The sequence below is a fragment of the Eleginops maclovinus genome, chromosome 7, assembly GCF_036324505.1.
Source record: "Eleginops maclovinus isolate JMC-PN-2008 ecotype Puerto Natales chromosome 7, JC_Emac_rtc_rv5, whole genome shotgun sequence".
Lineage (NCBI taxonomy): Eukaryota > Metazoa > Chordata > Actinopteri > Perciformes > Eleginopidae > Eleginops > Eleginops maclovinus.
This window is the reverse complement of record NC_086355.1, coordinates 19,721,376-19,747,690: the sequence shown is the minus strand read 5'-3', so window position 1 is coordinate 19,747,690 and position 26,315 is coordinate 19,721,376. Positions and strand designations below refer to the sequence as shown.

General features: G+C 39.8%; 1 protein-coding gene across 6 annotated transcripts in view; it reads left to right on the top strand.

Moving 5' to 3' along the window:
- Window positions 1-26,315, top strand: part of hdac4 (histone deacetylase 4) — a 141,688-nt gene that overhangs the window by 39,351 nt on the left and 76,022 nt on the right. For 4 of the 6 annotated variants that reach the window (XM_063887550.1, XM_063887549.1, XM_063887548.1 and 1 more), the window contains exon 3: window positions 7,618-7,680. In XM_063887550.1, coding sequence (XP_063743620.1) covers window positions 7,618-7,680 — 63 coding nt within the window. Of the gene's footprint in view, window positions 1-7,617; window positions 7,681-25,897; window positions 26,167-26,315 lie in introns of those variants that run through there. The other 2 variants (XM_063887552.1, XM_063887551.1) reach the window with 2 other exon arrangements.

Below are 26,315 nucleotides of genomic sequence, written 5' to 3'. Positions count from 1 at the left end.
AAATATCGCCCTGCAGGACATTGCTGTCTTACATAATAACATATTGCTACCAGCATTTTACTATGCACAGCTTGTTCTAAATAGGCAAACACAAATTTAAAATCCCCTGTTTGCGCAAACCAGCTCTTGTTATGGTTTGATTTCAAGTTTCAGAAATACAAGCCGTTTCAAGTACCCTTCTTTCCATCTAACCAGTTTGTAAAAGTACAAGCAGAGTGAAAGGCCAAACCACGGAGAGAGCGATAAGAGCTGTTGAACCCCGGTCTGATCCCTCTTAAACTATATCTGTTGATGCTGCTGTAAAAAATAAAAGCTGGACTGTTGAGAAGACATCTATTAAATCTAAGTTTGATGCAACATTAATGTTGTTTAGAGAGAATGTAAGTACCTTGTTTTGACAAGAGTGCTTTAAAAATGTGTTGCCCAGTGTTTGCTTCAGAGTGGATAGTGAATAGAGACACCCTAAGCACCCTATGGCCAGAGTAAATCTGGAAAAAAAAACACCCTCGATCACGAACCATCACTAAAATAGTTTTCCAGATGTGCTCTATTGACGGACCAATTGGAACCACTATGTATTTCTGTCCAAACTAGCAGCATAGCTTGACATGCAGAAGACATATAGATAATGTGCTTTGGTTGAGTCCAATACCCAGAGATGGTGAATTTACAATGATTTAGCAAATCCTTACATTGGACACAATTAGAGGTCTGGATTTATTTCAGATAAATGCCTGAAAACATTAATGGATTATCAAAATTTGTTACCATAACAACTAGGGTTTGAAGCTTTCCGTGCATTGCTGTAGTAGTATACTATAGTATTCTATAAGATTAAAATAAGTCAAGCCATGTTTTGTTATATAGTACATTTCAACCATATATCCCCTAACTGAAGTTACTATCCCCTAACTGAAGTTACTATCCCCTAACTGAAGTTACTATCCCCTAACTGAAGTTACTATCCCCTAACTGAAGTAACTGTCCCCTAACTGAAGTAACTATCCCCTAACTGAAGTAACTGTCCCCTAACTGAAGTAACTATCCCCTAACTGAAGTTACTATCCCCTAACTGAAGTAACTGTCACTTAACTGAAGTAACTATCCCCTAACTGAAGTAACTGTAACTATCCCCTAACTGAAGTAACTATCCCCTAACTGAAGTAACTGTCCCTTAACTGAAGTAACTGTCCCTTAACTGAAGTAACTATCCCCTAACTGAAGTAACTATCCCCTAACTGAAGTAACTGTCCCTTAACTGAAGTAACTATCCCCTAACTGAAGTAACTATCCCCTAACTGAAGTAAGTGTCCCTTAACTGAAGTAACTGTCCCCTAACTGAAGTAACTATCCCCTAACTGAAGTAACTGTCCTCTAACTGAAATAACTATCCCCTAACTGAAGTTACTATCCCCTAACTGAAGTAACTATCCCCTAACTGAAGTAACTGTCCCTTAACTGAAGTAACTGTCCCTTAACTGAAGTAACTGTCCCCTAACTGAAGTAACTATCCCCTAACTGAAGTAACTGTCCCTTAACTGAAGTAACTGTCCCCTAACTGAAGTAACTATCCCCTAACTGAAGTAACTATCCCCTAACTGAAGTAAGTGTCCCTTAACTGAAGTAACTGTCCCCTAACTGAAGTAACTGTCCTCTAACTGAAATAACTATCCCCTAACTGAAGTTACTATCCCCTAACTGAAGTAACTGTCCTCTAACTGAAATAACTATCCCATAACTGAAGTTACTATCCCCTAACTGAAGTAACTGTCCTCTAACTGAAGTAACTATCCCCTAACTGAAGTTACTATCCCCTAACTGAAGTAACTGTCCCCTAACTGAAGTAACTGTCCCCTAACTGAAGTTACTATCCCCTAACTGAAGTTACTGTCCTCTAACTGAAGTAACTGTCCCCTAACTGAAGTTACTGTCCCCTAACTGAAGTAACTGTCCCCTAACTGAAGTAACTGTCCCCTAACTGAAGTTACTATCCCCTAACTGAAGTTACTGTCCTCTAACTGAAGTAACTGTCCTCTAACTGAAGTAACTGTCCCCTAACTGAAGTAACTGTCCCCTAACTGAAGTAACTGTCCCCTAACTGAAGTAACTGTCCTCTAACTGAAGTAACTGTCCCCTAACTGAAGTGACTATGCCCTAACTGAATTAACTATCCCCTAACTGAAGTAACTGTCCTCTAACTGAAGTAACTGTCCCCTAACTGAAGTTACTATCCCCTAACTGAAGTAACTGTCCCCTAACTGAAGTAACTGTCCCCTAACTGAAGTAACTATCCCCTAACTGAAGTAACTATCCCCTAACTGAAGTTACTATCCCCTAACTGAAGTTACTATCCCCTAACTGAAGTTACTGTCTTCTAACTGAAGTAACTGTCCCCCAACTGAAGTTACTATCCCCTAACTGAAGTAACTGTCCCCTAACTGAAGTTACTATCCCCTAACTGAAGTAACTGTCCCCTAACTGAAGTTACTGTCCCCTAACTGAAGTAACTGTCCCCTAACTGAAGTAACTGTCCCCTAACTGAAGTTACTATCCCCTAACTGAAGTTACTGTCCTCTAACTGAAGTAACTGTCCTCTAACTGAAGTAACTGTCCCCTAACTGAAGTAACTGTCCCCTAACTGAAGTAACTGTCCCCTAACTTAAGTAACTGTCCTCTAACTGAAGTAACTGTCCCCTAACTGAAGTTACTATGCCCTAACTGAATTAACTATCCCCTAACTGAAGTAACTGTCCTCTAACTGAAGTAACTGTCCCCTAACTGAAGTTACTATCCCCTAACTGAAGTAACTGTCCCCTAACTGAAGTAACTGTCCCCTAACTGAAGTAACTATCCCCTAACTGAAGTTACTATCCCCTAACTGAAGTTACTATCCCCTAACTGAAGTTACTGTCTTCTAACTGAAGTAACTGTCCCCCAACTGAAGTTACTATCCCCTAACTGAAGTAACTGTCCCCTAACTGAAGTAACTATCCCCTAACTGAAGTTACTATCCACTAACTGAAGTAACTATCCCCTAACTGAAGTAACTGTCCCCCAACTGAAGTAACTATCCCCTAACTGAAGTTACTATCCACTAACTGAAGTAACTATCCCCTAACTGAAGTAACTGTCCCCTAACTGAAGTAACTGTCCCCCAACTGAAGTTACTATCCCCTAACTGAAGTAACTATCCCCTAACTGAAGTTACTGTCCTCTAACTGAAGTTACTATCCACTAACTGAAGTAACTATCCCCTAACTGAAGTAACTGTCCCCTAACTGAAGTAACTGTCCCCCAACTGAAGTTACTATCCCCTAACTGAAGTTGTCTTAAAATTGTGCCCGTTTTGTGCTTTTAACAGTTTCTTTTATTTACATACTGACTGGCTATTTTACCATTCTCATTTGTGTTTTACGACAGTTGTATTGGTCTGCCTGTATTGTTTGTGTTTGTTATAACATTGTTCATGCTGCTTTCTTGGCCAGGTTGCTCTTGAAAAACAGATTTTAATCTCAAGGATACTTTTACCTTGTTAAATAAATGGAAATATGACCACAAAGCATTTCAAATTGCTTTACAAAACACTTTAAAAGCAAAATAAACTAATTACATTCAAATAAAACATTTAAAATCTGAGCTCATACCAATCAACACAAACTAAAATAGAATCATACTTATTTTATTCTGTCACTTTTATCCTTATTATATGTATATGTCGAAGTCACAGTGCAGTTTAAGATATGCATGGTTATTTGATTTGACAAAAGATCAAAAATGTTGCCTTAAACTATTCCAATAAGCATGAAAATATCATAATGTGAACTCCCATAACAGTAACCTCCAGTGTTGCAATGTTATGTTTGCATTGTGCATGTATTAGGTAATAAACTAGGCTTAAATGTAGGTTTAAATTGCTGCCTTTTTAGCAGGAAACTAGTATGAACATCATACATGTATAGGCTTGTCGAGATTATTATTAAGACATACAAATTCTTAAGATGACGTGTTAGTTTTAATAATAGCAACACTACATTTAAAAGAACACTCTCCCTTTCTCACAAGAGACTCACTCTCTCTCTCCCTCTCTCTCTGCGTATTTGTTTGTTGTGGTTTCCATGGAGATTTTCTCTCATCATTGTGTGTTAAGGCAGAGAGCTCTTGACCCGTCTTCCTACCGACGCATCAGAGGTCACAGTCTGCACATTCATGGGTGGACACGCCATAAACCTGCCTTTTTTTCCCATGAGATACGACTCCTGTACACATAGAGATAAATATACACATCTACCGCACACACATCTGCAGGTCAGACATGCTCTCTTTCTTTTTACTACTCCATATTTATCATGACGCAAGTTCTCGTCAAGGGTTTCAGGAGGGCAAAATAAAAAGAGATAAAGATGGGGGCCATTACGGTAGATGCAAAACCCTCAAACACTTACACTTTCAACTCTCCCTTTGTGTGTATGATTGCTTGGCCTGTCTCTCGCCTATAAAGCTCTGGTGTCATCTTTCTGCCATCTGCCACCGCCACCCTACTGACACACACACATGCACACACATATTGAGCTTTCATGTTATACTCAGAATCTCTTAGAGAAAGTCTCCATTAGGTCTCACCTCAACATCCACATGTGTTCTGAATGTTAGGAAAACAGTCAAAATCATTTTTTTTAATAAGGCAACGGAGGACGCTTTTTTTTTAACGTGAATATGAAATTCAAGAGTATGCATTTGCTGTGTGTTTGTGCGCGTGTTATGAATATTTAATTCCACCCCTCCTCTCTATCATGTATTAATCATGGAGCAGTCTGCTTGGGCTGAAAATAGCGCCTAGCAACCCAGAAAAACAAAAATTCAGAGTGTTGCGGCGGCTATGTCATGTGCGGCTGCTCGTTCATGCGTGACACAGCACATGGTCCCAGTTCACATTTTTCCTCTTCTGCCACCATAATCTTCCACCGACTCAGGGAATAAGCGATGGACATTTCTGATGTTTGCATGGGGTATACTTTAATTTAAAAAGTTTATCGGTTTTAGATTTGGGAAATACTTGCTCGTTGAGCCCACGTTCATAACCAATCTCTGAAGGCAGCATGCTGTGACACCCACTGAGTACAGAAAGTTTGAAATGTGTGACTGTAAGATGAAAAGTCTGCTTCGTGAAAGCGTTGATAATTGCAGCATTGCTGATTCCGCCATTTGTACCAGCTGCCAATCACGAGGATGAACCGACGTAGGCTGCAGCAGGTGGGAGCAGTTAGAAGCTTGATCAACAGAAGAGCTTGAATTCAAAGAGTATAGGCCGGGACAAAAGCTTGATAATAAAACCTGAGCCAAAGATTGTCTGCTGCCTGCCACTGTCACACAATAGCCACAATTTCTACATAACGGTATCCTTGGCAACACTCTCACATGTATGTTAGCCGGATCTTAGGAATCAGACCAGCAGGCTAATAATAGTCAGCTCTGTGTGTACAGTACTAGAGAGTATTAGGACACTGATATCTTTTTTATCTTGTTAGCTTCTCTCCATCACTTTGGATTTAAAATGATAACAGTGACTATGAAGGGCTGGCCTTCAGCTTCAAGCGCGTTTTAGGGAGTTCAGTTGGTAGGATTGGATATGTGCCCTGATTCATGGTGATTCAGTTAAAGTAGCTAAAGACCATAAAACACAGAATTTATCCTTGAAACCTCAATTCCTTCAACTTTCAATATCCCAACCATTCGGTTATTTCCTTGAATACAAGATTGTGAAAAGTAGACATCGAAGGCTAAAATAACAAAACACTTGAGCCAGAATAAGAGACCTGCAACATGCAAGGTCGTCACCATTGTACATAAACATTTATAGGAAAAACAAAACTGTCGGCACATTCAGTCTAATTTTCACTTCGAGCACAGAGACTCCAACTCTGTTTTCTAATACACCTGAAGTGTTTGTGCCGGTGCCAAACAAACAATATTTTGACACACACATCGAGAAAAGGACAATTCAAAAGCCAAATGTATTTTTTTAAAAACGGTCCTTTACCCGGAAACATCCGGACTCTTCCGTCTAGTCAACGTATTTTTATAAGGAGGTTTTGGTTAGATTTCTGAAATAAGGTGTGGAATCAGACGCTATTATACAGGATTTGTATTGCATATGGATTTTTTATTTCTATGACATTAATTACAACGGTATTTACCCCACTTTTGCCGATTGTAAGTTGCTTAGCCAAATGTTAGCTGTGGAACAAATTAAGAGACACATCATTTTCTCTTGTTTTATAACATTTTAGTTAGTTAGAGTTCAATTATTATTATTATTTTTTATTGTATTCTATAAACTACTGACAGTATTTCTGTGTTGGAATTCAACAGACACTGAATGGCTGCCATACATATATAGATAAAGGTTTAAGAAACATTTGGAGTGATCTCTTAATTATTTTCCTTTGAGTTGAGGTGCGATGCTAACTTCCGAGTCATTCTACAAAAATCACTCTATTGACCACAAAACACATACATGAGAGATGAAATGTGATGCATGTATTAACATTGTTGTTGACTTGTCTTACTACTTTCTGCACCTCAAATTTCTGGTACGAACTCATTACACAGTCCTTCTGATGTGGATATTAAAACCTGATATAAAAGCTGGAGGTCACCACTGCCTTTTTTTTCTTATGTCTATTCAATCCCATTGTGCAGGAGCACAGAGCCCACACACACAGAAAAAAACTGCCTTTTTACCCAACTGTCCACACCAAACCAAGGTCAGATCAAGCCATGAATACGGTATATTATATCATTTTTTTTCAAAGTAGTTCAAGCTGGCAGAGCTATACCGCGGGTCTGTATCTTCTTTCTGCAAAGATGATTATTCAGTTAGTTTGAATGCTTGTTCTTCTCAATGCTTCATACTATTCTCCATTGGCAGTTTTTGTTTAGTTAACTTAGCATTCTTGAATTTGGTTTTGAATGAAGGTGGATGTTAATGGAGCTGCTTTCATGCAAGAAAGACATCTGACAAGTTGTGCAGAGGACTGGGAGTGTAAGAAGAGCAGATTAGTCTTAGTATATTTCCTTTTCAAAGAAAAGTCCTTTAGGAATTTCGGTCGTACATCATTTGCAACATGTCACTACACTTATCAACAAAAGCAACTCTCTTCGTTTCTAAGAAGATAAGTCTCTGAAAAAAGATAAATTGCTTGTCCCTCTAAGGAAGGACTGTGTTTCTCGCTTGACAACTTCTTTTACGGGTCGTTTTTAATTATATATTGTTATTTTTTTATCCGATCTCACCATCTACAGGGTTTTTGTAATACTAATTTCATAACCACCCAAATGCAAGTCCTAAAATCTCACTTATTTGGCAAGAAAAGAAAGATAGCCTAGTCTGCATAATCATGACATAATTATGAAATATTTCTGGCTTGTAATTTGTCTCTATCTTCCTCTCCAGCTTTCTCTGCTTTGATCATGTCTCATCCTATTAGCCTCAATGTAGATCCATACCGCTCCTTCCTTTGAGCAGTACACACATGTTGATGGTTTGCATCTAATCTGCTCTGAATTTTCTACTGTACTGAGCACAATCTTTAACTCTCCCTTTCTCCACTCTGACAGGTGGATTGACCAGCAATGAGCAGCCTGTGGAACTTCTAAAACCAGCAGCACTCAACCATTATGGTACTGTGTGTGTGTGTGTGTGTGTGTGTGTGTGTGTGTGTGTGTGTGTGTGTGTGTGTGTGTGTGTGTGTGTGTGTGTGTGTGTGTGTGTGTGTGTGTGTGTGTGTGTGTGTGTGTGTGTGTGTGTGTGTGTGTGTGTGTGTGTGTGTGTGTGTGTGTGTGTGTGTGTGTGTGTGTGTGTGTGTATGCGTGTGTGCGTGTGTGCGTGTGTGTGTGTGTGTGTGTGTGTGTGTGTGTGTGTGTGTGTGTGTGTGTGTGTGTGTGTGTGAGAACTGCATTTGAACTGACTTTACTTAGATTTGACTTGCTATCACTTTGGATCAGCTTTATTCTGGTCTGGTATAGAGTGATGCAGTGATGACGTATTTTTGTAGCCCAACCTGGAAGTTTTCCCCCGCGAGAGCTCTCTCGACAAAAAGCAATGGGATTTTTCCATTGGATTTTGGAATATTCCAGTATATGAGATGTGTGGCAAACACACATTTTAATGGCTAGATATATTAACAACAATTATATAATAGTTGAAGCGTTAATGCAATCGAAATAAATAAATAGCTAACATAATGCTATAAACAAACTTCCTCACAAGGGAATGACGTGATGTAAACATAGCTAAGCTAAAGGTGGCTAACGTTCAACGGGATATTGACTCATTTAGTCACTTAAGAAAGCTTCTGATTTTCACCAGCGGGGTATTTACCTATTTATGTCATTGAGCAAAACGTGAAAATCTTGTAAGCTGTTGTTCATCGCTGAACTTACGGCTGTTCACAACCGTCACATTCACTGATGGATTTTATGTTCTTGAAAAAAACGTAGAAATCTCGTTAGACATCTAACCAAAATGTTTTTTTGTTAAACCATTGACTTCGAGATGAGGGAACCCGGAAGTGCTCAAATGCTAACTCATTTTGGGGTTTTGGACTAATTACTGCGCCACTCTACAGTATCAATGCCAGTTCTAAAGTCTGTAGCTTCCTTACTCAGCTCTGAGAGTTTTCCTGAGGTCTCTGAGTGATCGATGCAGTCATGTCATTGGTGTACTGCTGCGTGATGCACAACGGCAATGCTCAATTGGGGATTTGGTGATAGCGCAGTCGCCTTAGCTGACTAATGTACGGCTCAGGAACACACTCCGTCAGTGTCTGTTTATGAGCAAACATATCATTTACTCCCGAGCATGCAATCATGTCCACCAGCTGACGTCGCACATTGTTTTTAGTACATGGCAATGTATTATTCAGTGGTCGGCTTCTTTTTAGCATTCCCATCGCACATGCCAGCGCACACGAGAACGTGCACATGAAAAGGAGATATTTTGTTGGAACTTCGCACTCTTGTTGACAGGAACGAGGGATGATCACGCCACATCAGCATGTCATCAACCCACAAGCGGTATGTTTATCCCATGTGGCGGGATGCAATGCTGATGCAGCACTGATGTCACGGATATGGTTGCCAAGGCCTGGAGTCTTAGCCTGCTAATAGCATGTTTCAGTGCCTTAGTGACACAGAGCACTGTACAAACACACAGACCCACGTTTACTCACAAACACATATAACACATTGGAACATATGCAGGACGTGTAATATGCTATGTGGTCTATCTGAGTTGTTGTCAATTAAATCTGTTAATTCTATTTTGTGTTCACGAGGAGCATTTTTAGTTACACGTGAATGCTTCTGGCATCCCATTAACATATTAACAAATAACATTAATATTGAGAGAAATATTGGACTGTAATATATGTATATATGTCAAGTGATCAAATATCACTATCATATATCATTACAATAATTGAAACAGTATACACACATTATATCAACAGTTTTTCATTTATAAATTGCAGCAGGGCTGGCATGATATCAGAGTTTCACTACATGATTGGCAAAAATAAAGTAGAATAAACACATTTTGAATATTTTTCTTCTTTATACTGCTTATTTAAAAACAATTTGGGGGGCAAATGATTTTGACTAAATATAAAATTGTAGGTGAGCAGAAATGATATATATTATTGACATGATCTTGATATATTTTATTAAACATGATTATCGTCAAAAGTTATATATCGCATAAAAAAATGTTCAGTATAGTGAAAGCCAAGGCGCCTAGGTTGCAATTCAGTAGGTCTCAAGTTGAGTGCAATAAACTAGCTCGTCACTGTGTACAGTCATATCATTGGACTGATTTTAACACGATTTTAAGCGTTTAGAGTTTGCTACTGCCCTAATAATAACTAAATGCTACAAATGCCTGCCAAAAAAAGGACAACAGCATTTTATTGGAATAAGAACAGTACAATGCTCCATTAACACATTTGTGAGATGTGTTAGAATGAATTAACCGGGTGCCAAGAGCAACAACAACACTTCCTGTGTGCATGCTTGTGTTTGTCCCATAGTGTGAAGTGCATTCAAACAGAAAGTGATACGGCAACAACGGCCACAACGGCTGGTCACCTTACAGTGCGTTTTCGTTCAAAAGTGGCCGATCAATCAGAATAAATCGCAAGGATCAAAATGAAGAAGAGAGGTTGATGATGATGAAGGTGACAGCTTTGGGTGCATATTAAGCAGGATGACTAAAAGGATGGGCAGGAGGTTCTTTAAGGAGCAGAACACAGCACCTTTTAGGAGTCACTTCCACACTTGATATGAATGTGGGTTGAGCATCTGTTTGTATCTGTGAATGCACTCTTGACATTGGGAGAGTGGGAGTAAATTAAGGACAACTAGTGTGTGTGTGTGTGTGTGTGTGTGTGTGTGTGTGTGTGTGTGTGTGTGTGTGTGTGTGTGTGTGTGTGTGTGTGTGTGTGTGTGTGTGTGTGTGTGTGTGTGTGTGTGTGTGTGTGTGTGTGTGTGTGTGTGTGTGTGTGTGTGTGTGTGTGTGTGTGTGTGTGTGTGTTTGCCACGTCTGTCCATCCATCCCAGCATTAAGCCTAAACTCGGCTCTTTTCTCCCCGAGCCAAAACAGCTTTCTCCCACTCTGCACAAATTAGCAGCAGCCCACGCTCCACTCACACATAACTGTCAGAGCACAGACACTGCGGGGGGGAGGAGGAGGAGGAGGGAGGGGAAGGTGAGAGAAGTGATGAAGAAGGAGGGAGACAAATTGGGAGAAAAGGATGGGAAATGAAGTGTCAGATAATGTGGACCTGAAGTGGTTTTGTTATTCTCTCCACGGCTTCTTTCATCAGTGTGCGCAGTCGGCAATCGTCAAAAACGTGACCGACGTTAAAAAAAATAACTTTTCTAGCCTTAATGCTTTGTGCGCACGTCCGCTTCTTGTCTGCAAAGCGCTGATATTAAGGCTTTGCAGAACATGAGGCGGCGAGGGATTGGAGTGAAGAGCTGTTAACACAGGAAGTGGAAGACCTGTTGGCCGCCTTCTGTTTTCCTGACTGAACATCCTATCTTTATTTAGAGTTGTCAATTATCCATGAGCACTTAAGAACCTGAGAGAGGGAGGTGTAGGTAAAATAAATTCAATGAATGAATGGATGGGTGGTGGGGGAGGGAGGAGGTGGATGTCGTTTAAGGGATAGAGGAGGAGGAGGAGAAACGCAATTTGAAGCAAAGAGAGCCTAGGAAAAAAGGGGGATGAGGAAAGGCACATTATGCAAATACCAGCACACTCATTTCCATCTCAAAACTCTGGAAAGGAAGTCACAAAAAGTAAGGGGAAACGTATTTTTGGACTACGCCTAATTCACTCTCTGAATTTCTCTTTCTTTCACTCTAACACTCATCACCATCCCTCTCTCCCGCACTCAACTCCCGTCTGCTCTCTCAGTTCTCTACATGTGATTTCTATTTCTGTGCTCACTTGGCCTCTGATTTCACATATTCAGCCTGAATCTTAAGCTAGACGGTACACTCACTGGCCACTTTATTAGGTACACTTTTCTAATGAAGGGGAGGAATTTGCAGACATTTCCAGCTTGAATTTCAACTAGTGCTGTAAAGAATAGTTCTAGGCTTGATTCATGACCTTTACACTCTTTCTGAATCAGCATTCTACGGTGGCCGAAAGGTGCAAAGTCGTTACAATGGCCAAAAACATTTTTATTATGAGACACTGCAGTTTAAAAAAAGATGCAAATAAAAAACACAAATGTGCCAAAATGCATGCAGATTAAGGAACATCAATACCTACTTGACAAAACATTTACTTAAAGCGCAGCAAACACAAAACGCTGCAAATAAAAAAAAAAGTGTTTTGTCAGTATATCAGAAATGGCTTGCTCACTTGCAGCTGATCTGCCATTACACCGGCAGGAATCATGCGATCACATGGTGAATATAGACTATTAAAACGTACATTTTAGTTTCCAAGGGGTGGCAACATTTATAACCCCTGACCATCAACTAGCAATCCGATCCTAGCTGTGTGCATCACTTTTTAGTGTCCCAGTTTCCGTTGTTTTAAGTTTCTTGCAGCGTTTCCTTTATGATGCCCTTTTTGTAAATTATGTGCATGTCCTAATGCAGGAGTGGGCAATTAATTTTTTACAAGGGGCCACATGAGAAACCTGAACTGTGTTGGATGGACGAACTAATGATAACATGAACATAATTCTGCTCAATGTTCATTTTCTCCCATTGCAAAAAGCAATAAATTATATATTTTGATTAGCTGCTACTGGATAACAGAAGAATAAGGATATTCTGTAAATATTTATATAAATATATGAAATTGCGGTGTAGGTCAAATAGGAAAATACTCCTATAAAAGTAATAAACAGTAAAAACAAAAACAATCATTACATCAGTGTTTCATTTTATATTTAACTAATCTTCACAAACACTGAAAAGGTGTCTTGCAGTATGTTAAATATATGCAATTGATCAACTTTATACAAAAAGCAATACATGCTTTCATTTTTTTCCAGTTCATTTTAATGTTCAGTGAGAGAAATTCAGTCTGGCTTGGGCTTGAACAAGTGCATTGAAATCTGGCTGAATGTCTGTCTGAGGTGGATATGCGAAGGGCAGCTGAGAGGTGATCATCAGTGATAGAGGATCTGTATCTGGATTTGTTGAACTTCATCACCGAGAATGTCTGTTCACATGTGTAGGTAGTAGAGGACTAGAATCTTCTGAGCATGCCTCCTCAGGTGTGGAAAGTTCCGCTCTTTGAGAGAAGAGTAAAAATCCAGCAGTGAGACTGACTTAAAGTGCTCTGCCAGAAGTGTGTCAGACTGCAGGTCAATGAGTTCCATCTGAACATCACTGGGTGCATTATCCAAACTGCAGGTGAAGGGAGAAGAATCCATGTGCATGTCAGTCTCTACTGTTTTGAAGTCTTGAAATCGCCTTGAAAACTCACCAAGCAGTGCTTCTAACATGGATGAGTACCTGTGGAGGTGATCAGCTGATGGTGCGGCTTCCTTCAGTGTTGGCAAGTGGGTGAGAATGTTGTCCTTCATTTGGCTTGAAAGAAGCTCCAACTTTCTCATGAAAGCTGTACATTTCATGCACAAAAAGGCCCTTGCATTGCAGTTTGAGATTTAGTTCATTCATTAGTGATGTCACATCAACAGCAAAACCAAGGTCTACCAGCCAGTCTGCGTCTGAAAGCTGTGGGAGGTCATTTCCTTTCTTCACACAGAACTCCTGAATCTCCTCTCTCAGGTCCCAGACATTTTTCAGCACTTTGCCCAGGCTGAGCCACCTGACAGCTGTGTGGTAACTTATGTCACGATGTTCAGTCTCATTTTCTTCCAAAAGTGCAACAAATTCTGTGATTCAATGCTCTTGCCCTGATGAAGTTAACTATTTTAGTTACAAAATCAACAACATGGTTCATTTTTAACACTGACTTACACAACACCTCCTGATGTATAATACAATGCAAAAATGTCAGAGGGGATCTTGCCTGAGGTGTAATTCCATGTAGAACTACCACTGCCCATTTGAGTCCCAATTTGTCCAAACATGCCTCCGTGAACAAATCACTCCCAGTTGTTGTTCCTTTCATTGACTGCATGGCTGCCAGCTCCTCCGTGATTTTGAAGTCTGCAGTCATCCCACGTAAGAAGACGAGTAGCTGGACAGTGTCACGTACATCGCAGCTCTCATCCAAAGCCAGAGAAAAATTGTCAAAGTTGACCGCTCTGTTCTTCAGCTGAAGCTCCAGATTTCCCGGGATGTCCTCAACCTTCCTCGTTACAGTGCGTCGGGAGAGGGGCACGTCCCCAAATGTGCCATTTTTCTCCGGGCATATTAGTGCTGCAGATTCCACCAAACACTCCTTAATAAACTCTCCGTCAGAAAACGGCTTATTTTTTCTGCCGATTTTGTGGGATAAGACAAAACTTGTCCTGACAGCCGCATCTCTGGGTGTGCAAAGTTTTGTAAAAAGTTCTTGTTGGTTTTGCAGTTTAGCTAGCAAAGCATCCGACTCCCTTGAGCGCTCTTCATCAGACATGTTCTTGTATCTCTCCTGGTGTTTGGTCACGTAGTGGCGATTCAAATTGTGATCCTTTAACACAGCGACCTGTGTACCACAAACTAAGCACACCTCTTTACCTTTGACTTCTGTAAATAAATATTTAGCAGTCCATGTCTTGTTGAAAACGCGGCATTCGGTGTCAACTTTTTTTTTTTTTTGGCGTGAGCTGACATTTTGAGGGCTAGCTGGCCAGCATCACTTGTCTCTATTCACGCACGCACGTCATGGACGTATAATACGCACGTGCGTCCAAACGTAAATAAAAAAAACAAAACACGGTTTTCAAAATAAAAGCAACATGAACGGCATAACATTTTTTTCATTCATGTTCTGATTGACCTCACGAGGGCCGGATGTGGCCTGCAAGCCGTAAGATGCCCAGGTCTGTCCTAATGTGTTGTCAGGTTGATGAAGCTGTTTCCTGATTTACATGTGTGCGGGCACCTTTGTGTTTTTCTTTTTTTTTTGCATAGTTTTTGAAATTGACTTGCTCAGAATTAGTTTTGGTCCGTTATGACACTTTAGCACCTGTCTGCCACCATAGTGTAAAATCTGTATTTCTGCAGAGTTTCGGAAATGACAGACAGAGATAAGGCTACACTAATGTTAGTGGTATTGTACTATTTTTTTATTAGAGTCAGATTGCTGCCTAGGATTGTAATGTCCCAAAGTTGTGTATTTCTGATACAAAGTCCAAAAGGTGAGCATATTTGTTGCAAGCAAAAAATATTTTGGTCTTGTTTGCCACACAAAATAAAGGCACTCACTGATGAGTTTATTTATTTAAGACATTAGCATGCTATCCAAACAGTGACTTGAAGAGATTCTAGTCCATTTCCACGATAGCATCATAATTATGGAGTGCATTTGTAGATAACAGATGGAAAACAAGAAGAGAAGCGAGTGCAAAAGCAGCTGAATGGGGCGAGGTGTGTTCCAGAGGACACCCGTCTGTAGGTCACCATGACCGTGCAGAGACACTTGTCTGCTGGCCAGACCCCCCCTCCCCCCCCCCCCCCCCCCTGGGGTGGGGTTTGCAGGCCTGTGTGTTTGTGTGCGTCTGAAAGCTTGACCTTAATCCTGACATTGTAAATATGTGTGTTTGCTCTGGTAATGTAAGGAAACATGCTTTACACGAGGAATTTGGGAGTTTGGCAGGCACACAATTTGATATAAGCCAACCTTATTGTCTCTGACTGTATTTGCACGGGTGAAAACCATGACTGTGACAATGTGTAATATATACAATCTATTTTTAGGAAAACTGATTTTCCTTTTTCTTTTTTTGGAAATTCACTATATGCATAAAATCAGAACACTATCATCTATCATCTCCAAAAATCTGTTAATACTTTGGTGTAAACTACTTAGCTTAACTTTGATGGAATCAAGTTTCAGAGAATCAAATCTGTAACGGTATCGTTACTGCTCAAAGTATTCCTGCAAAACTCCCGTCAAGTTGTTTAACAATCATAGGAAGGTTTGATAATAAAACGAAATCACAATTTTGGCTTTAAATGTGTGTCAAGTTCGCTTTTTTTTTTTAAATAGTTAAAATCAAGTGCATTTATTATCATTTAATAATTATGAATTCACCAATGCTGAATTTCCCAGCTGATGCAGATATTTGGAATTCCAAATTTGGCCCATACTAATGCCCATATTGTGCTGTTTTACACATACATTCCTACAATGACAGTAAGAAATTATCTTTACTATTACCTGCTCATTCAGAAGATATTCAGTACAACAATCCTTGGCGTTTGATTCTCAGTGCCCGTCCTAATCCAGTTTTTTTTTTTACCTTTCTGTTAGATGAAGTCTTAATTCAAGATTTAAACCATGACCTTGGGAATGTAGTCCCAATGACAGACACAATCAGTACTTGCCTGACTTACCACTTTTCCCTAATGAAAGACAACCTGTTTACTATACACATGATCACCAGGGAGCATACACAAGCCCTCGGGCCCCGGTGCCAGTTCCCCAGATGGGCCCCAAAAGCCCCCTACCACCCCCACACACTCCCTGACCTGGCATGGAATCCTCTGCCTGGTGCCAGTTTGGTGTAGGCAGGAGTCGGTGGGCAGCTGCTTCTTTTCTGCTCAACACATAAATACACACGCACGCACGCACACACTCGCAAAACCATGTCAAAGTTACAATCACCCAAGGGATCTTTCCAAATGGTTTCTTGTACTTTTGATGAACTGTAGTATAATCTCTTGCTTTATCTAACCTCCTTGAATCTGGCTTTTTATTTCTTTTTTATATTACATTCTACCCTTTAAAAAATATAAAAATGGAAATGGACAACTCCACATGTAAAAGGCACTTAATCAATAAGGGTTAAGGAAGAATGCTAAGAAATTTGTGTTAGGATGCTGTCGAAGAGCAGAGGTTAAATCAGGTTTGATGCTTAGAGAAAGATTGGAATTCAAAACAGTGCACCGGTGCCTAATTATATCTACAGACATAGCCTGGGGTGGTGGCCTTCATGTCAACCCTGTTAAAGAGAGGCACACACACACTAACATGCACACTCTTCACATTTGGGTCTGAGAAAGGATGGCAGAGTGCTCGAAGCCAGACTTGTTTTTGTCTTCCAGCAGAACAGGCAATGCCTTAACCTACTTTGTCTGCATCAGTGCCATTATCCTGACAGCTATAACAGGTTAAACTGTGTGTGTGTGTGTGTGTGTGTGTGTGTGTGTGTGTGTGTGTGTGTGTGTGTGTGTGTGTGTGTGTGTGTGTGTGTGTGTGTGTGTGTGTGTGTGTGTGTGTGTGTGTGTGTGTGTGTGTGTGTGTGTGTGTGTGTGTGTGTGTGTGTGTGTGTGTGTGTGTGTGTGTGTGTGTGTGTGTGTGTGTGTGTGTGTGTGTGTGTATGTTGTAGAGGCTAAAAGATTGTACCATCTTATCATGTCATGAATTTTGCATCGGGCCTGGTGTGTTTTGCTTTGTTGGCTGGCTCTGCATTCCAAGACTGAGACGTCTGGAGAGGGAGCTTGTGTTTGATATTTTTGCTCACAAACAGTACATATGGACATACAGAGGTTAGAGACAACTAAGGAAGTATACTTTTTAACAAAGTTGCCATTTGGCTTAATTTGTCTTGTTGTTAGAGCAAGTAAACGCACGTAATCAGCATGTGCTAAATGGTTGGCTGTGGAAACTAATGACAAATAACCTCAACACAGTAAGAATGAATAGATACAATAATACAGGAGAATCCATTTAGTTACGCTTCAAGTTATAATTTGTTTCCAAATTGTTGGATCAGATTTAATTGTTTCAGGTGTGTGTGACGCACTAACAAGATACTGTTCATTCAAAATAACAATGGAGCTCCAAAATGGTAAGCTTAGATAGTTCTGATTGTAAAATCAAAATGGGAGAGTATTTATTTAATGAAAGAAGAGTAAAAGAACAACACTGAAAGCTTTATGCAATGGAATCTAATTTGAGGGTCCTTTTCAAGTCTGGTTTGATTGACAGATGCTTAATCCAATAACCTGCCAAGTATTTCTTACAGGTGTCTGCCCTTTCACTAGTTTCTATTGTAAACAAATCTTATTGATAAAAGATAAATATCTTCCTGACACACATTAATTAGCTTGTTTTCAGAAACTGGTTGGAGTTCAAAGCTTGATTGATTGATTGATTGTTTGTTTGTTTGTTTGTGTTGTATATTGGGCTATACAAATAAACTTTGATTTGATTTGTTGGTGCGCATGTTTTTTAACCATATTATAAGATAACATTGCGATGATGCAACACAGCAAACATGTACACTTCCTCAATTTTGGACTATGCTTTCCAGTTCCCTCAAAGGTCACCAATTTGCAACAGTTCAGAAATTGTTTAGAGCCATATTTCAAAAGTCACGGGAAAGTGTTGCACGGTTGAACTTCACCTCAGCAAGTGAATCAACTCATTGCAACAGATCATGACGCAAGTCAAAAATTCCATCGGAAAAGACCCAAATATTAGTAAAAGAAGGACTAATACCGTTTTGCGAAACGTAGTAAAAAATGAACCTGTTTTGTAACAACCAAGCATATATTTTTGAAGCTAAGATTCAGGACAATTTGGAAATGTTCTCTTTGTTTATGTGCAAATGTTACGTTCATTCAACTCCGGCCACGTTTTAACCTTTCACTTCCTCTCAAACTTGCTTGTTTATGCATAGGTCTGTTTAGTAAAGGCTTTTAAAAGCCCTAGCAGGACCACGTGAATCCAGAGGAGACCTCTGGAAGCGATCTATTATTGATGACCACTCCAGGGTTCAGACCTTTTGCTTTCGCGTTTGCATCAGGTTTGCTAGCTTCTGGCCATCAACATCACCATGACCAGAGGTTGGCCCTCCTCTGTCCGGGAAGAGGAGTTCATTAAAGCCAAGCCTGGAGCCTAATGGCTACAGCGTGGACCTCAGTGATAGACTGCATTTTACCACAAACTCATATAAGAAAAGAAATAGACCATGGTTGGCCGACTGAAATGCTTCAGACTCTAAGTGGGGTGAACTTACATAGAAGTCGCTGTGAAGAGACTTCCTATAACTGGAAAATAAGTTCAAGAATACACTGTATGCTCTTCGATTTCTGATGAAAGTAAACATCTCAACATCAAGTCTCCACAGGTAGACATCAAACACAGTATCTTTTTACAATATGAATACTGGATCCTTTCCTGGCTCGCCTATATCCTGAACTCATCCTTTTTTTGGATGCAATTCTCCATTTGTACTGTCTTATTGTCATATACATTTCCAGTAAACATTGATAAGGCTAATTTAAGACACGTTACTATTTTCTCCTCCGGACCTAAAGCAGTTGTAGGTATAAGCATTAGTGCACAGGGGGTTTCCTGTGACCCATGTGATCTAAAGTGCACTGGTAGCAGTATGTGAGCTGACATGGCTCATAAGTTCAGTTCAGCATGGCCGACAGCTAATGGCTCTGTCTGCTGCAAACTCGGTGCAGACTGGGAAGCATTACCAATGAGACGGAAGGAGAGGGCGTAAAATATGAATGAACGGAGCTCCCCAAAGCTGCCTCATCTTCTATTCTCACCTCGTCTGGTTTTTAGGAAGCTGTTTTGATGCTATGAGACTCAGTCTTGTTCTGGGTATTTTTGTAGTGCTCTGCTGCATGAGTATATTTGATCTGAGGATTGTATCAACTCTTTACTCTTTGCTTTAGTGTGCACCTGAAGGTTTGTATGGTAGAGATCAATACCATATCGTTTTAAGGCAGGTATGAAACAGATAAAAGGAAAGTAAAATGCATTTAGCTGCTTTTGCTCATCCGCCTTTGTTACGCTGTTATACATAGAAGAGTGATAGAAGGATGGGAATGTTGTTTTGGTCTGAATCAGTGGAGGGATCTGGTTTGATTCAGTGGATGAATTGGTAACTTTTTTTTTTTTTGGTAAAATTGAAAGCTCAAGTAAAACATTAACGTGATAACTCTGGTTATTGGTTTGTCTGAGATTAGTACCTGGCTGTGGGAGTCTTTTACCTTTTTAATTCTTGAGTTGGGTCAGATCGAGGTAAAATTTTGTTCAAACCATAACCAACAAAACCTCTTCCTGAAAAAAGGTTAAGGAAGGCGACAACCAAATATTCTCATTGCTGTGTTCAGATCTGTTAAATCGAGTCATCCCAAGGCAGATACAAAGCTAATGGTCGGATTTAACCTGCATAAACAACATGGGATTAAAACATTTAAAGAAAAATACCTTTTTGCACATTAAATAAAGGGCCATGAATCAAGTACTTCTTCCCAATTATGTTAAAGCAATCCTTAGCATGTATCTAGTAAATGGCATTGCAGCATCTCTACTGACTGGCAAATATTTGTACACTATAAATCAAAACCTGCTGACATTTCTGCTAATAAACAGAGAGTAGAGCCCAGTGGGACAGCAGTTCTCTTCTAAAGATGTTACACTATACTGTTGCTTCACTACAATGGAGTTTATCGCCAGTCAGCCAAACCTGTGTCCTGTGATTGTATGTGTGAGAGAGAAAAAGACTCACAGGTTAAGGATTTAGCTTACCCGGCCTGTTCATATTAATACAATGTACTATTGTACATTGTATGCACAGTAGACCAACACGAAAAAACACAGACTAAAGTTCCTTATTTTGAATGCATCTGGTCAAACTTTAATACATTTTCTTCTTTTGTGGGGGCTCTGAGTTCTGCCTGTTCACCTATGAATCAGCTCTGACAGTACTTTTATTTTTGACATATTTAAAGAAATGTATTATATTTGCTACCAAAAAAAAAATATATATAGCAGCTTAGGGATAACAGCTGATAGCTCAGGAATTTACAGATATCTTGAGCCTTAAAATATTTTTCAATTACTTCAAGTCCGTTGCCATGCATTTGCTGAAGTGACAGAATATGCAAGGGTGAAAGTACAGGATTTTTTGGCACCAAATATTACTTTTTCATTGCACTTCAGCAGTGTTTTAGCATTGTTAAATTAAATTATAAAAGGACATAAGAGTGTACCAAAATAGTGGGATTTTGTATTGTGGTGACTTTCATTAGAATTTCACTTCATTGCCTAAACATGTTTAAAAGTATTTGAGAAGGATTATTTTAGTACAGTTTTTAAAAGAAATGTCAGATTTAGTTTCTGTATTTTCAGAATCCCAAAGGTACTAATGAATAAGGTGGGAGGTAGATACAGAGAGATGTAAAGGGGGGTAGCAGAGAGAGTGTGTATTATAAATAACCTAAATCAATAATAAATGACACCGTATCTGACAGATTTGGAGTCGGGTCTGGGGTTCTCAGGGGAGATGGATGAAAAAAGCATCCCCCTCCTCTGTCACTGTAAAGAAGAGGGGGGAGACAAGAGCATAAGACGATACAAAAATAAGACTTGCTATTTTTTTTCTCTTTCCTGAGCATGAACCCGCATGTGGTTATGGTTTGCATGTGTGTGTTAGTGCGCACATGTGTGTACATTACGAGGCGGACGCCGGCCATTACTTATTCATCAGTCCTGTCTGCCAGGCTGCCACACTGTATTTCAGCATGCCTCGCAATCATTATGCCACATGCATTATTTAAGGCACACACGCACGCTGCCTCTGATGCACACAGCTACATGAGCTATTTATCCCGGATATGCTCACTTATCGCCTTGTCTGCTTCTCTCACAGGCTGTTGCAAATAACTCCACCAGCCCTTTTCCACATAGACATACATTGCCCGCCATATCCTTATTCCTCACACCATCTCTCACACAAGGTTTGATACACATGCTTTTATGAATACATGTTGTTTTTATGTAATGCGTACACATGCCAAACTCATTAAGGCCCTTATATGCTCCAAGTCCCAGCATGTGGTTATGTAAATACTTTATTAATGTAGACGCAGAGTTGTCTGTCACGTGCTGGTGGAAGTGTATAGTAGAAACACACCACACCCTGGTTTTAGGAACAGCTTCAATACAATCAAAAATAGAAAAATACATCAAGTTCAATACATGGATATTTTGAAAGAGAATCATGTCCATACAAATATGATTGTCTAACACAAAGATTAACAAAGCATTGGCTAACGAAAACATGTTAAATTACAACGCAACGTGTAAAACAAGTGTTATTCATGACACAGTACAATGGGCCTTTACCAAAAAGAACTTATTTCTTACTTATTTGTTCTTGAGAACGGACCTGAGAAAAGACTATTCCGAATCAGAAATACTTTATTCATCCCAAACTGGGAATTTTTTCATTGCAGCAGTAAAATACAATATGAAGCATAACAAATAAGCCTCTATTGCCTCGAATCGCATCATTGTTAACACCTAAATTTGCATTAGTTAAGGTTGGGTTAAGGCTAGTTAGACTTCCATGCTATCCAATTAAAACGGCATGAGATTGCAGGGCCATTGGCTCGCAGAAACTGAAAAGAAATGTTGGGAAGTCAAGAATACAAGAAGGATGGAGAACTATCTCAGAGCTTCAGAGTTCTACGGTGAAGGTACTTTTTCAGGATGTCAACGTCAAACCAGCCATTGTATTAACTAACGTCAGGAGCGGATACAAGATAACACGGAAAAAATGCATGGCATGTTACTCCATAGCGTTGAAGTGATGTAGTGTTTATTTATCATAAAACAACATAATGCTTTCTTTAAGACTAAAGCACTCCGATGTGTGTAAGTGTGCTCTTGATGTTCTTAGTGGCAGCAGTAAGGAAGTATCTTCTCAAGAACGTTTGGCGATTGAGACACATTAGCTTTAGTGTATTTCAAATTCTTAACAATCTTGACAGTGAAGTCTTTACCTTGAAACCATGTTTTGTGTAGTTGCGTAACATGCAGTTCATCTAAATCCCTCTACGCGCACAGCCTTTGACAATTTTGTTTCTGGAATAACTTCCAACAACATAACAAAAGTCATTTTCTAAGCTGCCCACATGTGTCTCACCGTTCAATTTTGTTTGCCAAGCTGCCGACTCACCGCCACTGATCTTTGGCCGTGTAACCCTCCATTTAACCCGACGTACCATCCATTGATTTTTACCGCTGAGTTCATGCGGTGCTCTTCTGCTCATTTTCAGCCCGGTCACTGCCCTCCCCCGTTGATAATCCTCCCAGTTCTAAAAATGAAATGGTGTTTATGTGCGTGTGTGTATGCTGTTATCAGTGTCATGGCCACATGAAGCTCAGCTAAGCCTTTGACGTCAACCCCATTCAGCATGCTGATAATGCAGAACGCTATCTCAGACAGGTGTGTGGGTGTGTTTGTCTGATCAAACAAAACTTCCAGGATTCTACGTGCAACTGCATAAATAGCTCCTGCAAACACACACGGACGCAGACCTCTTCACACACACCTGCATGTTCACATCAAAAAAAACATGGTGTTTACATAATGTGATTTATATTTGGGTTTCTTAAGCAAAGAGATTTCTTTATCACCATATTAACAAGCAACCCAGTTACGTTAACACAGGTTAGGAGTTAAGAAACAGTGCTTTGTTTTTGATGGAGGACACTTTATTTTTGTTCTATGTTATGTTAACTTTTGGAATGGATTTTATTTTTCAAAAATGTTCCAACACAAGTCTGACTTAACCTAAATAAAAGTATAGATACGTCTTTTTTCTCATCTTAAAGACATTCACACCGGGGTTTTCACTCATCTTTTGTATGACTGAACATCTTCCCATGTGCAGACTTAGCTTCTTCCCCACTCGAAACAATCCATTAGATAAATGTAAATAATCAAAAAGTTCCAGTACAATTTTGATACTTCGTGTTCAGTAATGTTTCTAGGAAAACATATTTTATTCCTGCATTATGGTCACTGTTTTAATCATGTTAATGTTGGGAATAGAAACCAAACATTGTTAAGGCTGAAAAAAGTGGATACTAGGTAGATACGTAGGTTAAGTATTTTATAAAAAATAAGTAGCAGTTAACTCTTCCTTTCACACTGTACACGAACAGTGGTCTCGTTAAAAGTACTGTGTTTGTTTAAACCACCCATCCTATCCGATCTGCTACTCTTTCCTCTTAACATTACTAACAATGCAGTTTTCAGTTGTATGGGAAAGTCGCCCATTCTCCTTCGGATTAACCTGATGGGGTGGGTCAAATTAGAACTGAGTCATTGTTATTAATTCCTACTGTGTAGTGCCGTCATACATTTCCCAGCATAGCTCCACCTATCTTAAACTTTAGCAGAGGTCCAATTAGTCAAAGTATGTAAAACACCTGAGTGGGTGTGTCAGCTCTTTGTGAAATATTCAGACGTAATTGCTTTGAAATGTTTTAATACACGGTAGATGCAAGGGGGGATTACCTAATTATTGCACATGAATGCAGTTGTTTCAATCTGATTATTTTGTCATGTAATCATTTAAGGGTAGTGATCAGTGTCCTATTGCTTGGTCCATGTCTTGGGTGTTCAAAGCTGGTTTAAGGACACTCCAAATGCTTTTACGTTGGTGCTTACGCCCCATCCAACGGTTCCAAAGTGTCAGTCTTGTGTCGGTGTTTTCAGTATTGAGCCTTCAATGATCATTTTCCCACTCAATCTGGCTGGTATATTATAACAAAAGCTCCTTAAATTGTAATAGTCAGGAGTAATGTTTTGATTGCCGGATGCAGTTTTCCTTAATTTAGTTTGAAAATAGTGGCTAGTTTTCACTCCTGAGTCAAAACCATCACGTTCAATTAACTGTCATCTAATCTTTGAGTCTGTATGATTGAACGTCCGGTTTATTTCAGTTTTGCAAATTAGCACTTGCCCAAATATTGTAATTAAACAAATGTTACACACCCAGCAGTTAGACAAGTATTCAGACTGCAGTCCCATCCTGCCTGTTTCCACCCACTCCTATTGGCTGAGTGTCAAGCCAACCAACATATGTCAGGTGTCGCCCCCCAAGGAGCACTTGTCTTTAGTGGACTCTGATGCCACTCGATAGGCGAGTCCTTCAACCGCCCTGATTGGTCCTCATTGTCATTCAATGCAAACTCCATCACTCGCCTGCCACACGTTTTCCAGGAATCCATGTAGGACATGTATGATCATTTAGCTTCTCCCTTTTTTTCAGGTTATTGTTGGTATATTCAGATTCAATTTGATACAATAACACTTTATTGATACTTGATGTAGTCTGAATTTTGTCAGTAATCACATTACGCTTTTTCACCTTTTTAGATTTTCTTAATTTTTACTACTACAGAACAGCATTTCTTTTTTTTTGTAAGGATAATTTTACCAAGGTCATTTTGAAAGTTATTTACCTCAAGCACAACCCTTTTTTTAAAGTGTGCAATATATACTTTTAAAAAATGTATTAAAGATACTTGCTGCTACCTCACTTCCTTTATCTGTTCACCTACTTTTAACCTGTTTCATATACAGTATTTACTTTTCTATGTTCTGGCAGGGGGGTTGTGTGTGGGAGCCAAACTCCCTCTGGAGGGAACATTGGGATTTTAGCTCCCACAGACCATTTACATGCACCAAAACCTATATAACACAGTACAGAAAAGGAAACCCCTAATAATATGGCCTCTTGTTTATTCGTTTACTCATTTTATTTGCCTTTTTATCTACATTGTCTTATTGGCTGTTTCAATAACAGAAAAATCCCTGCTGTCGGACAAATAAAGGATTTCTTATTCTCATTTTTAATTCTCAGTTTTTATAGGCACATTTAACATAAATCATAAAATGTGTATTTAGAAAAGGAAACCCACAAAGTATTGAGGTTGGATATGGAGATCTAGCTGTAAGGAGCGTCCACAGTGTGTGCAGTTTGACGGAGACATCATGTCTTCAGCGGTTGTTAAGTGTTCCAGATTGCAAGGCCAAGCAGCAGCCATTATCATCCAGTCAACTTCACAACAACTGTCTGTTCTGTTGGGCTGCTGGTGTGTGGGAGGGTTTTACATCCCAGAAATGTGTGTGTGTGTTTTGCGCGCAACAAGTAATGAAGAGCAACACTGAGCTCCACACACACACACAAAAATGCAGAGGTGGTTCATAAAAGCAGAGAATTTGTCTAGTCAAATGAGGATGTGATCGCAATTTGACGCCCTCAGAGAGAGAGATAGAAAGAGAAAAAAATGAAAAGAAAGACACCCATAAAATGCTCCACATGCCTGAGACTGCCCTCTGATGTCACTGCGAGAGAGAGGGAGAGAGTTAGAGAGAGTGGGAGGGGACCAGAGGAACAGAGGGAGGGAGTGAGGGAGGGAGAGTGGCAGCCGGAGGGCAGAGCGAAGAACGTCGGGGAGAGAAACACACAGACGGAGAGTGTGTGAAAGACAGGAGATCTGTTCTCGCTAAAAAAAAAACAGGTTGGTCCGCTGCATTCTCTCTCCACAGTGGACTTTACAGCTCTGCATAGAGTCGCACTTTTTGGCTACAAACACACACTTTCTCTCTCTCAGATACTGTACACACATACACACACACACACACACACACACACACACACACACGAAACAACCGGACAGCAAGACACAACTGATGGGTAAGAGCTCTTGTTGATATGCATGCATTTGTTGCTTGTGTTTTTGGTGTATTTGGTAAAGGATACAGTGCTGTTGATTTGTTGTGTAGTGTTTTATGTAAACTCACTTTAGCCTATGGTTATGTCACCGGGTTTGTGTGTGCTCACTG